The sequence below is a fragment of the Heptranchias perlo genome, chromosome 23 (assembly GCF_035084215.1).
Source record: "Heptranchias perlo isolate sHepPer1 chromosome 23, sHepPer1.hap1, whole genome shotgun sequence".
Classification (NCBI taxonomy): Eukaryota; Metazoa; Chordata; class Chondrichthyes; order Hexanchiformes; family Hexanchidae; genus Heptranchias; species Heptranchias perlo.
Window position 1 is genome coordinate 6,859,186 of NC_090347.1, and position 13,093 is coordinate 6,872,278.

General features: G+C 42.2%; 1 protein-coding gene across 1 annotated transcript in view; it reads left to right on the forward strand.

Annotated features, from left to right (window-relative positions):
- Window positions 1–13,093, forward strand: part of LOC137341043 (cytoplasmic phosphatidylinositol transfer protein 1-like) — a 282,882-nt gene that overhangs the window by 145,198 nt on the left and 124,591 nt on the right. The window contains exon 2 of the mRNA XM_068003897.1: window positions 360–508. Coding sequence (XP_067859998.1) covers window positions 360–508 — 149 coding nt within the window. The remainder of the gene's footprint in view (window positions 1–359; window positions 509–13,093) is intronic.

Sequence of the window (13,093 nt, forward strand, 5' to 3'; positions counted from 1 at the left end):
TCACCTGCCCTAATATTGGTTCGGGTGTTAATTTTTGTCTGATTACGCTCCTGTCAAGCTTGGGACGTTATACTATGTTAAAGGTGCTATATTAATGCAAGTTGTTGATAGTGAATCGGCGGCCGTTTTATACCATTGACTTCAAATCGGGCAGGTGCAAAAGTGGCGGCTGTTCGCTGTCACCCATTTTTCACCCGGCAATAAAAGTTAAAATTACCCCCAGGAATTTTGTTTGATAGACTGACTTGCTTTCTTTTAGCATTTGACATACTTCATATTTTCTTTCATTTGGCCTCTGCCCATTTCCACATCGCAACATATTCTGTTGATTGAATAAACTTCTTTCTGTTTTTTTCCAGTACAGAATTGGACAGCTGTACATGATCAGCAAGCACAGCCATGAGCAGAGTGACAGAGGAGAGGGTGTGGAGGTGGTGCAGAATGAACCCTATGAGGATCCTACTCATGGCAAGGGCCAGTACACAGAAAAGAGAGTTTACCTCAACAGGTAAATGCAGACTGTGATACTGTGAATTAAAATGATCGCTGTAGCCTGGTGGAAAGTCATAATATCTATTTGTATTTACAATTAATGCAAAATACTATGGCATTTCATGTTTTATAACTCTTGTCTCGCCCATTAGTTATTTGAACAAAATACTAATTAATTGCATTGTATTACTTGTGGAAATGAAAACCATAGTGCGGGAAAGCATTCCGTTTAAAAGTGCAAATATGAGCACTTGTACAAGCTTGTAAGAGAATAGGATATGAAAACTGAGAATTGGTGGGAATTGTACTGAACACATCTATTAAGTGCAATCTCAGTTCTGTTCTCACTGATTCGCAACTATTTTATTCCATTCCCTTTATTTTTAGTTTGGTTTTGTAGCTATGCTACAAACTACCCTCTGGTTGAAAGAGCAAGCAGGTGACCTGCTAACAGGCGCCTGCCAATGTTGCTCTGAAACAAGCAGCCAGGTTGTATGTAATAGAGGCCCTAGGTGATTTAACTACTGATTTTTCTTCTCTCCATTTTGATGAGTCTTTGGCCTACACTCTACTTCTCTGAATTAGCACAACCAAGATTGGGAACTTGAGGTATGGAGAGTGGAGGAGTATTGTATCCAATTGCACCTTGGTGTAACAAGTTGGTACACAAATCCACAGGGCTACCTACAATTTTCCATTCTCATCCTGGTACATTATGTGTGACGTGTACTTACATTCCTACCGCTTCTGTCTTCATTGTTGTAATCTTAGCCCATCCTACAGACAAAGTTTAAAAATGTACCTTATTGAATCGTTTCAACTTCCTGTTCCTGTAAAATAATGGCAATCTGAGTCTAAATTACTAGCTACCTAATCACTTTTTTAAATTATGACAACAAGTTATATGTGGCTATATTCAGATCAGCTATGAAGGCACGGCCACCAATCGAGGGGCTAAATGACCTATGTTCTAGAGACCAGATTGTTGAACACCTGTGCTCTTTTGCCTTCTTCAACTGGTCCAACATATTATAGTTTCCAATGGTAACCATTTTCTTCCTGGGACATTTTGTAAAAATGTATGGGGGAAGAGGAGATATAATTTCCACTGTTTTGGAGCCATCCTGAGGTGACAAATTCCACAAAAAGATTAACGTTGACAAGAATCGTTCTAAAAAGACATTAAAATATTTTGTGCATCTCAGACCTTCAAAATAATTTAAATTAAGGTGATTGCAGTCTTCCACATTGGAGGAATTGCAAATGTCATCACTGTCTATCGCCACTACACTGAAAATGGATTTCAAGGAAAGCTGCATGGAAAGGACTGATGTAACATGGGACCAACTGTGGTGTATGACAGAGAGAGCAGTTTATTTGCTGCATTAATTTCTGCTGGCCAGCCTGCATATCATCTTTCTTGAAGTCTCTGTCATGCTGCTGACTCTTAACTTAAAAACAATTGGATTTCACAACTCTGCTCTTAAGTGGATGGGATTGTTATTCAATGAAAATAAGATTATTGCAGTAGCTCCTTCGTTTTGATAAATACAGCAAGGTATAAGAGACCATACAGCTGTAACAAAATATGCTTGATTCATATATATAATATGGTTAACTGGATTTCTTGTCTTCAGCATTGTAAGCCTTTATACAGCACTAAAAGCAGGAATAAGTCTAAAAGAGAAATCTTCATGTATACTTCAGCAAACACATGCTCTGTCCTTACATTATATTTTGATACACCCTCCAGCAGTAACATGTTGACGTAAAAGGTTGTGCAAGAAAGATGACTTCAGAATGAGTACATTAAGCATTTTAAAAGTCAAGCTGCATATATGCAGTCATTTCTTTCAAAGTTTGACTCACTACCTAATGCCTATTCCTTGAAGCTAAACATTTTCAACAAATTCAATTTGCTTTTCTCCTTGAAAGGAATAAGATTGCTTATCAATCTAATAAACAGTGCATTGATCTATTAATACATCACAATTTACAAGCTTTGTAGATTCAGCATGTGTCACATTGGCTGATAATGCAGTCTGTGGTGCCTGAAGTACGATAGTGTGAGGTAACCATGCACAATCAGCCACTGAGGTCTACTCAGCACCCCATGGTGTGGTTCACAAGCGTTGTCAAGCACACTGTGCACAAGGCTCATTAAGGTTCCTTTTTTATGCATATTATGGACAACTACACCTGGAGCACCTGAGCAGTGTTCCAGATGTTGAGCACCTGTTTTAAACAGAGAGGCAATGCAAAAATGGAAGGACTGGGTAGCCCTTTGCTCAGCATAGAACACTTTGTTGCAGGACCTCCAGCAGTATGCCCTTCAACAGTGAATCTATGAATCGGGCCTTTCTTCCCCAATTCATTTTTGCTTTCAAATAAAGCACTGCTTTAAGAGCAGCCAGCAGCTCCATGACATCAGTACTCCCCCAGTGTGTCATGTTCTATGCAGGCAAGGCTGGCAAACAATGTGCAATGGACCCAAGAATTTGTTCCAAAACAATGGCTTAGAAATTGGGCTGCAACCATTTCTGGACGCACGGGGGATGTTCGCGCCTCCCCACCCCACCCCACCCGTGCCTGAATGGTGAGGCCCGAGGCTCTCCAGATATTGCGCCTCGGGCCTAATTTCAATAATGCCTGCGTAATGCCATCCAGTGAAGAGACCAAGTTTGGGCCGCTGCTAACATCACAACAGCCATCAGCTGAGTGTTGTCGGGGATTGCAGGGGACTGGTCAGGTCGGTTGCAGAAGGGAGATCAGTGTTAGGTTGGGAGCAGAGAGGAGACTGGGGCCGGGGATCGTGGAGGTTGGGTCGGGAGCAGAGGGGAGATCGGGGCCAGGGATCGCTGGGGTCAGGTCAGGTGCAGAGGGGAGATCCGTGCAGGGATCATGGGGGTTGCATTGGGAAGGTCGGGTTGGGAGCAGAGGGGAGATCAGGGCTGGGATTGTGGGGGTCGGGTGGGGAACAGACGGGAGATCGGGAGCAGAGTGGGGATCGCAGGGGTTGGGTGAAGTTGGGAGCAGAGGGGAGATCGGGACTGGGGATCACTGGTGTCAGGTTGGGAGAAGAAGTCAGGTCTCGAGCGGTGGTGATGAGCGAGGGGGGTTGGGACTGGCAGTGATGGAGGGGGTGTCAGGAGCAGCGATAGGGAGTGGGGTCAGCAGGAGGAGAGGAAGTTAAAATGGAGGAAAAAGATATAAAATATTCTAATTAAAATATTGCTTCTCTAAAACAAGAACAAATGTTAGTATAACAGATCATGTTATATTTCTTCTTTAAACTGATATTAATGCCAACACAACATACCTTTTTAATTCTACTGCTGATTTTAATTACTGTTAGCTCTCTGGTGTAAGTAATAAGATTTCTATACTTAGCAGAACTGTAAGCCATCTTCTGAAGGGAATTGGAACATATCTTGACATATTTGGACCTTGGTGTTACCTCAGACACATAGAAGAGAAGCAGTAGTTTGTTTCAGGAAAGCAGTTCACGCAGAAAGAAATCTCATTGAGAGGAAATTCAGGGAAAAAGTGGTTTTGCTGAGAGGAAATTACATTCTGAATGGCCGTGAGGCTTCTATATCTGTGACCTGCCACAGTTCTGAGAAGTGACAAAGTATTCCACTCAGAGATGTGATTCAAGAAATTACTCACATTCAGAAAGCAGGTTTTTTCCCCCCTGCAGCACCCACCATGCTCTGCATGTTGCTCTGATATAATTATTTCCATTGTTGGCAATGAATAATCTTTAGTATTGTCAAGTCTCGTTGAGAGCAGCGGTGTTCGCCTGGGTTGGAATAGTGAAAGCAAAAGATTATGCTGATGCTGTTGCCAGCATTCCTATTTCATAATCTCACAGGATTATTACAGATGAAGATGGCCAGTCAACCAGCTCAATTGAAAGATCCTAATAACCTTCCCCCCCATTGTAGTATCCAGTTGTTTCTTAAATGATTCCAGGATTTTCACCTCCACTACTGCAACTGGAGATCCATACCATGTGTTGTGCAAAGAAGTTTCAGTCCTAAAATTACCTTTTACTAATTTGAATCTGTCTCCTTGTTTTTACTCCCACAATTTAATTTAAAGTAATAATCTGGATTTACTTTTTCCATTCCTTTAACAATCATATATGCATCTATAAGATCACCTCTCAAGACACCGCCTTTGTAGGCTGAAAAGCCCAAATTTCTCCAATCTTTTCTCGTAACTAAGACCCCATTCACTAGGGTTCAGCCTTGGGCTCTTCTCTGCAATGTTTCCAATGTTTGAATACCTCCCATGTTTCTTAGCAACCAGAACTGGCCTCAATATTCAACATGTGGGCTGACCAGAGCACATGTCTGACTTGTATTCTACTGTTTTGGCTATGTTGGCATTCGGTGTCATGCAATATGATTTTTCCACCATAACCAACCCTCCCCCGTGAGCTCTGCATTTTATTTCGGGCAGGAGCCCTATTTTATGAATGTCACTAAATTTAATGCTACTTTAATTGCTGGATCTAATCCTAGTCCTAAATCTAACCCAAGCTCTACATTTCTGTCCTAGAACAGCAACTGTAGCTCACTATTCTTTCTTGTACTCCTGGAGCTCTGCATCTTTGACACGATCTAGCTCCACGGTCCTCTTCACTAGTGGCACGTGAAAGACACAATATTCAGTTCTGATCACACGGAGGTACTATTGTTCTGGCCCCTGGATTACACGATCACATGATTAACATAAGATATGGGGACTACTCATGGGAGAACCTGAGAGAATATCTCAGGCAGACCCAAAATTTGTAATACTTTGGCTTCAGTGTTCCCCAGCACTCTTAAATTGTTTATTTTTTGCTCAGCACTCAACCATTTTCCTCCTCAAGTGCTCTGATGTGTTCTTTTATATGAGGAGCACGATAGAAATGCAAGTTGTTATTATATTGGAGGTGACACAGCATAACCCCCGCATCAAGCCATCTATTTGGTTTGCGTCACATTTTGGGATCTTTAATCATTTTTCCAAAGAAAAGTTTGGGAAGAAAAAGTTATCTTTAAATGTTGTGTTTTAAAACAGTGTATTTCTGCCAGTTAAAAACAAAAGCTCTGAGACAGTCGTTAAGATGCTAATAAATTAGCTCTGATGTTGTTTGTCCATAGAGTGTAAATAATAAACATTTCATTTGCTTGTCTCGATAATCAAAAGAACACCCACTGTTTCTTTGATCCCTGTCTGTGAACAAAGGAAGATAAAACACAGAGACACAGACAGAGGCAGTCAGTTAGACTTATGAAGTGAAAGCTATGAGGCTTTTGCCAAGACTAAGGTTAAAAATGCCAGATGATATCTATAATTCATCATGTTTAATTCAAGTAAGACAACCCATTGGTCTGGAGAGGTGTGTGGCATGTTCTTTATTTTGTAATATCATATGAAAGTAAGTTGTACTGGTTGAATTAAGTGAGTCCGGTTAGAACGGTACTTCTGTATGATCACCTTATTGTGAAATAAAACAGCTTAATAATTCCTATCTGACCTTGTCAACCAAGTGTTTGGTTGGTCGATCTTTGGAGAGATTGAAGAAGTACACATGCACAGACCAATTGGGCCGAATGGCCTGTTCCTTTGCTTTAAATTCTATGTAACATGCAAAGGCTGTGACTATCCTGTTCAGTTCACAAATGGATGCTATTGTTTCGCCACGGGTTATCGTACCATACAAGTAGATATAGGACAGTGGGAGTCAACTCCCATAAAAGTAAGACATTCAGACTGCTTACAATGATAACTAACACTACTGAACCTGAGAGAGTATCTAAGGCAAATCCAAATTTGTAATATTTTGTCTCACCTGTAGCAGAGCAGCTGAATTAAAGAGCAATTTGACTGCTGCATGCTGGGTTTTTTTGCTGAATTTAGGCTTGGGGCTAAAATATGATGCAAATGTTATTAATCTAACAAGAGCTTAACAGAGATTATTCAATTACCTGTTGGGCACCATAGGGCAAGCATCAGCTCTGACTAAAACATGAAGAAATATTGACACTGTGTGCAAGTCTGTTGAAGAGGCACTGCTACGAGTGTCATTAGAGAGATGATTGCTTTTTTAAAAACTAAAATATGTTGGTGCTCCACTGTTGCATTTTATTTCACTGTTTTCTCTCAACAACAATAACTTGCATTTGCATTGTGCCTTTAATGCAGAAAAATGTCCCCAGGTGCTTCACAGCGGTGTAAGGAAAACAGATGATGATTTAAAGATGAATTACAAGGGGTGACTAAAATCTTTGTTAAAGAGGTGGATTTGAAGGAGGGTCTCAATGGAGGAGTGGGAGATTGAGAGGCAGAGGGGTTTAGGGAGGAAATTCCAGGACTTAGGCATTTGAAGGCATGGCCACCAATGGTGGAGTGAAGGGAGGGGGGGATGCACAAGAGGCTGGAATCAGAGGAACGGAGAGTATTGGGAGGGTGGGGTTGTTGGGCTGGAGGAGATTAGAGATAAGGAGATGTAAGGCCGTGAAGGGATTTAAACATAAGGATGAAGCGTTGGGAACCGCGAGCCAGTTTGTGTTAGTGAGAACAGGTGTGATCAGTGAGCATGGTATAAAAACAATAAAGCTTATAAGGAATATTAATTAAGCAGCACCAAACAAATCCTTAACTGCTTCACCTTAACTTCTTGTCAATGAACCATTTACGAATTAACTGTTCACATCGAGGGAAATACCAGATGCCTAAATTGAACTCACTTGAACAGTCTTGTATCAACCAGTCCAAATTGCATTAACATTTACACCATCAACTCCTATTCTCATGAAAGAGGAAGTCAGGTGAAATCACAAACTAACATTTATTATTTTCACACTTTTGATAATACAATTAGCAACTTCTTAAATAGTAAGAGTATTCAAGGTACTTATGTATTATTAATTGACAGAATTAATATCTAAGATTACAACAGCAATTCAAGTGGGATTTACTTATTAAAAGTTGATACTATTTTCAATATCCATGATTGACATAAAGTCAACAAGGTTAGTTTAGATTACGCTTTTTGTATAGCTGACAAGTTAACAACTTTGAATAGCTAGTCTTTTGGATATTTTAAAAGTCTAAAAATTAGTTCACCTTTTTGCTGATAAGTTTGCAGCTTTAGCAAAGATTTTTGGATGTTATAGAACCTCGTCCTTTCAAGTCTTCGTATTAGAATTGGTGATTTTGCCTCCTCCTGATCAGTCTCTGGGGACGTCAGTGTGATGAATCTCCATTTCTCATTGTAATAATTTGGCCTGCATCCAGTGTCTGTTCTCTCTTGATTGCACTAACCTTACATCTGTCCTCAAAAACTTAACTACAGTATTGCATGAAGCACTGAAATATATGCCCACCTCTGGCTAATAGAGTTCTTAAACGTAAAGGCCTAGATTTGAACTGCCAGCGGGCTTCCCGTGGGAATACACGCTGGCAAATTAATTTCCCATCCGCCCGCAGCAGAATGAGGTGGGAAGTGGTGAAAAATCACGCAGCCTGGAGGCCGCCCGTGGCCAGGTGACAGGATCAGGTTCTGGGGGCACTCCTGCTCTTCCTGGCCCCAAGAAGGAAAGAAAAATTATTTTTCCTATCTATTGACCAATCTGAGAAATGCACCTCATGACAAGCATTCTGTTATTTAGTGACAATACCTTAGACAAGCCCATGTTAATTACTTGAGAAAAGCCAGATCTGCTCTTTCATTGAGAAACTACTTTCACTTTCTCTGGCTTTAAATAATCGTGGTAAAACAGTACTGATAAGAATTAAATCACTCTCAGGACATTTGTGAAAATTCTTTTCATTTGATCTGATATTAAATAATGGTCCACGATATGGATGCCTCTCTCTTTCACTTAAGCATTTAGATCAGGCATCCCAGGCACTTCTAATCCTAGTCAATCAATATAACCATCCATTTAACCTTGATGAGCCTGAACTTACCTGGTTCTCACCACTAATTGGAACCAGATGCTGACTGTGTAAGATCCTTTCATCCTCACAGTGCTGTCTTGGAGTACCCATGGGTTTTAGCATTAACTCTTACTGTTTTCCCAGAGTTTAGCAGGATTGTTGCAAACACCTTTTCTGGGACACCATTTTTAGGACACTTTGAGGTCACTTCCCTGAAGGTGACTTAGGCCTAAACTTTAACCTGGAAGAATGGGAGCGTTGGGTGCAATAAAAATTTTAAAAATCTAAAACCCAACTCCAACCCGCCCACTTCCAGTTTTAACAGAGGCGAGACGAGGGGCGGGCGACCAACCCACTCCTTAGGAGGCTGGTTGATCACTGAAAGCTTTCAAGAAGGCTGCGGGGCTCCATTTTTACAGCTTTTTTATTTTTAACACCTGGGGCCGGGATTCCCGGGCCTTCTGCTCGCGCCACGTGAGAGGAGGCGAGAAGGTCCGAAACAGCAGGTAAGTGCCTTTATCGCACCGCTTGTGGGCCCGGAGAATCATGAGTGCTTTCCCCCAAGCCCAACAAGCTTACCTGCAACGAATCCCCCACCCCCCCAACCTCTGCACCCCCCTGCTAATGACCCCCACAGCGTCAAGATCATAAGGACATTTGGGAAACCTGTACTTCTGGGTTTCCAGTCAGGAATTCCCCCGCCCTCTTCCTGGCTCCATGTTAAAATTTAGGGCTAAAGACAAGTGACAGCACAGAGGCAGTGGAGGTGTCCAGAGGTCGAGCTAGGTGACATCCGCACACATAGGGAAGCTGATCCTATGATTTTAGTTGATGTCGCCAAGGAAGAGGTCGGGGCAACAATGGATCTTTGGGATATTCTAGAGGCACTGGGGTGAGAAGGTACTGAGATGCTATAGCTACAATTGGATAGGTAAGAGTGGAATCAAGTGAGCTCGAGACGAAGAAGAGTCATTGGAGGTGGATGGGTGATCAACCTGCAGAGAGGTCGAGGAGGGATAACGCATCATAGTAAAGGCTGTTTTGGTGCTGTGGGAAGGGTGAAAACCTGACTGGAGAGATTCAAACGGGGGTTATGGGAGAGATGGGCACGGATTTGGAAGGCAACAACACCTTTAAGGACCTTTGAGAGGAAAGAGAGGTTGGAGGTGGGACTGTAGTAAACAAGGACTGAGGGGTTGAGGGTTTTTTTTCAGGTGGAGGGTAATAATGTTCGTTTTGAAATGAAAGAAGACGATACTGGAGGAAAGGGAACCATTTACAAAACCAGCTAAAATAAGTATTTTTTTCAAGCACACAGACAATTAAGCATAGTAGAAAGTGCATTACGAGACTGCAAGCATAACCTATAGAAATGAGCTTTGAGCAATTTTTGAGATACCAGAACTCCATAAGCTCTTTGCACACATATTATAAACAATAAAATTCTAACAATCTTATGCATTTACTGTACAACTCAGTGCAGCATTGCCAATTGAGACTGCTGTTACAATGACATTTCTGTCCACTTATACTGAACATATGACCATTCATTTGTCAATTTTTGTTGATTGAGACTCTTCAAATTTGAAATGGGAAGAACAATTCTCCTTTCTTCTTTGGTCTAGCATTTGTGCTCAGGAGGCAGACAAATGGCCAGCTCCCAGACCTTCAATGGCAGTGCTCCAAGATCAGCTTAAAGACTCCCTAATTTTCCATCTATGCCAGTAGTAAGTGCTTGGCCTCCATTCAGCTCTTTCCCCAGCAGCATGGCTGAGCTGTGAAATCAGTGTGTTGTGGATGGAGATCCCTTCCCTACCACAATGTGACAGAGTAGCTAAAGCTTCGGTACACTGTGCCACCATTCTGCTGTTACTCATTTCCCTTTTAGATAATGTGATACCTTCTCTCATCCTTAACACTATATAAGAAAAGTGCCTTTTTGCTGCTTTGGCATGCCAGTGCCTCAATTGGTGCTCTTACTTGAACAGTCTCTGTGTGCATCAAGTTATGGGAAGGGATCTTTTGCTGTTTAGATGAAATTACTCTCAATAAAACTGCTGTGTTATGAGAAAGAATGAATCTTACTTGGAAAAAATATGCTGGCCTTTACGAGGAAATAACTTTTGAATTTTATGGTGCACTCTGTGGAGACAAGCTCTGCAAGTGAAGCAGACAGAGTAATGGATTACATTTAATGAGTTCATAAATATTTTATGTCTGTTATCAAAACTGACGATGGACTACTTTGCAAGATACAACATTCTGAATCAAAAGTTGTTAAGTATAGTAATTAAAATTCACAGAGGTCCGTTAGTAAAATGCCTCCAGCACTGTTTTTGACAACAGAACTTTGGCCCTCAATTTCCATGCTGTTTTCAGCAATTATTCTGTGCAAAATCAGGGCATCTTTTGCGGGAGGGAGGCACCACAATGAGGCAGAAACCTATTGCGCAGGTTATCCACCTAAGATTGGTCCCCCCAAGTTTCCTAATACAGTTTGGCCTTTCCCGCGATGCTTCACCAGTCAGCTCATTAGCATATATTATAATGAGGGTCAGCAGCACTGCAGCCATGGATTTTACAGGTTTTACACTTGCATGTACCAGGAGTAAGTGAGGTATATAAGTTGCAGCTGCTGCAGGATCAGCTGAGACAAGTGGTAGTAAGGATTTATGAGCCTAAAGAAATTTTTGGAGTCATTTTTTAAAATTCTTGCCTGCCCTGGTCAGGTTCTTGAACTTGTTGCAGCATTCGTCTGCAGTCCTGGGGGTGAGAGAGTTTTCCTACCACCTCACTTCACATGGCACAAGACATTTTTTGGAGGTTTCATCCCATGGAGACCCGGCAGTTTCTCTCCCTCCTATGCTCTATTTCTTCAAGGAGAATTTGCAGGTACAACATTGATAATATAGGCTCATAAGAACACAGGAACAGGAGTAGGCCATTCAGATCCTCGAGCTTGTCTTACCATTGTATTAGATCATAGAGACTGGGGAATAGGGATCAGGGAGAGAGGGAGATGGGGGAATAAGGGATGGGGAGAGTGAGACGGGAATGGGGGTGGGGAGAGAGACGAGGGAATGAGGGACCGGGGATGGGGGATCAGGGAATAGGGGGTTGAGGAGAGAAGGGAACTGGGGACGGGGGTGAATAGAGCTTGGGCGGGGGAGAGAGGGAGACTGAGGAATGAGGTAGATGTGGGGACCAGCATTTCCTGCAGAGCCAGGAGCAGCAACAGCAACGTGGTGTGGGAGATGCACCAAAAGAGGAGCAGCCAGTAAAGGGGCGAGTGAAACTTGGGGACATTACTGAGGGTAAACAGTGAAAGATTGTTTCTACTGGTGGGTGAATGGGAAACAAGGGAACGGAGACTGAGGATTCTCACTAGAAAAACCGAAGGGGAAGGGAGGAGGAAGGTTCTTGAACTGAGGGCTATTAGACCATGGGAGCCTTCACTACAAGTGGCTATTGACGTACAGACTAAAACATCATTAAAAAGGGAATGAGATAAATATTTGAAAAGGAAGAAGAAGAAAGGATCTGTGGGGGGAATGAGGTTGCAGGAGCAGCGACACAGGCACCGGAGACCGAATGGCCTCCTTCTGTACTGCAATTTCTGTCATTTTGTGAAAACTCTCCTTTATTGAGGCCGAGCCCAGGGAGTGGTTTAGAAATGTTGGTGTTGAGCTGAGTTTAGGACAAAGTGCCATGTAAGAAGTGCCCCAAACACCAAGCCAGTTGCCCTTTGTGTGATCTCTCAGTTTGGATTGGGTCGGTCTGTGCCAGCTGGTTATGACGTGTGAGGTCCAAGTACATATCGGCTCTGACTGAGGCTCCCAGTTCAGAGTTGTCAGCATCAAACAGAACACAAGTTCAAACCAGAATCCAAGGAGATGCCAATGCTGCTCCATAACTGGTTACTAGGAGGTAAGTGAGAACTGGCTAGGGTGGGTCAATCACACCCCCACTCAGTCTTTGTTTCTCTAAAGTAAATAATACTAACTCTTGATGCTTGTCCATATAACTAAGAGCCTTGGCCGAGGTGTCATTCTGGTTGCCCTCTTCTGCACATTTTCCAGAGCTTGATATCCTTCACCATGAGCAGAGACCAAAACTAGATATACCAAAGCCTCTTGCAGCGTAAGTGTATAGTGTTCTTTGTTTGACACTCAATGGTTGTAGCTGTACAAACCTTGCATTCTTTCCATATGGCCACATCACACTGTTTTGTTCACCTTTACTAAGTGATTACAATTACCCCAGGTCTCTTTTTTGATCTGTTACTCTTAACAGATTATCCCTGCATGGCATTATCATGCCTGGAGTTTCACAATCTCAAATGCATGACACTGCATTTTCCACATTAAAGGACATCTGCAGTATAGGATGAATCATTTCCCTAATTTGTCTAAATTGATCTGTAGCCTATTGATTTGGTGTAAATTACTTACGCCTGCATACGTTTTCATGTCATCTATGAATTGAATAATACCATTTATGTCCTCATCTAAATAATTACTGAAAATTTTAAACAGCAACGCTCACAACGGTGTGGAACTCCATCCTTGACCAGGCTGCATTAATAACAATCTTCTGCCTATGTCTCAGCCATGACTCAATGGTAGCACTCTTGCCGGAGTCAGAAGGTTGTGGGTTCAAG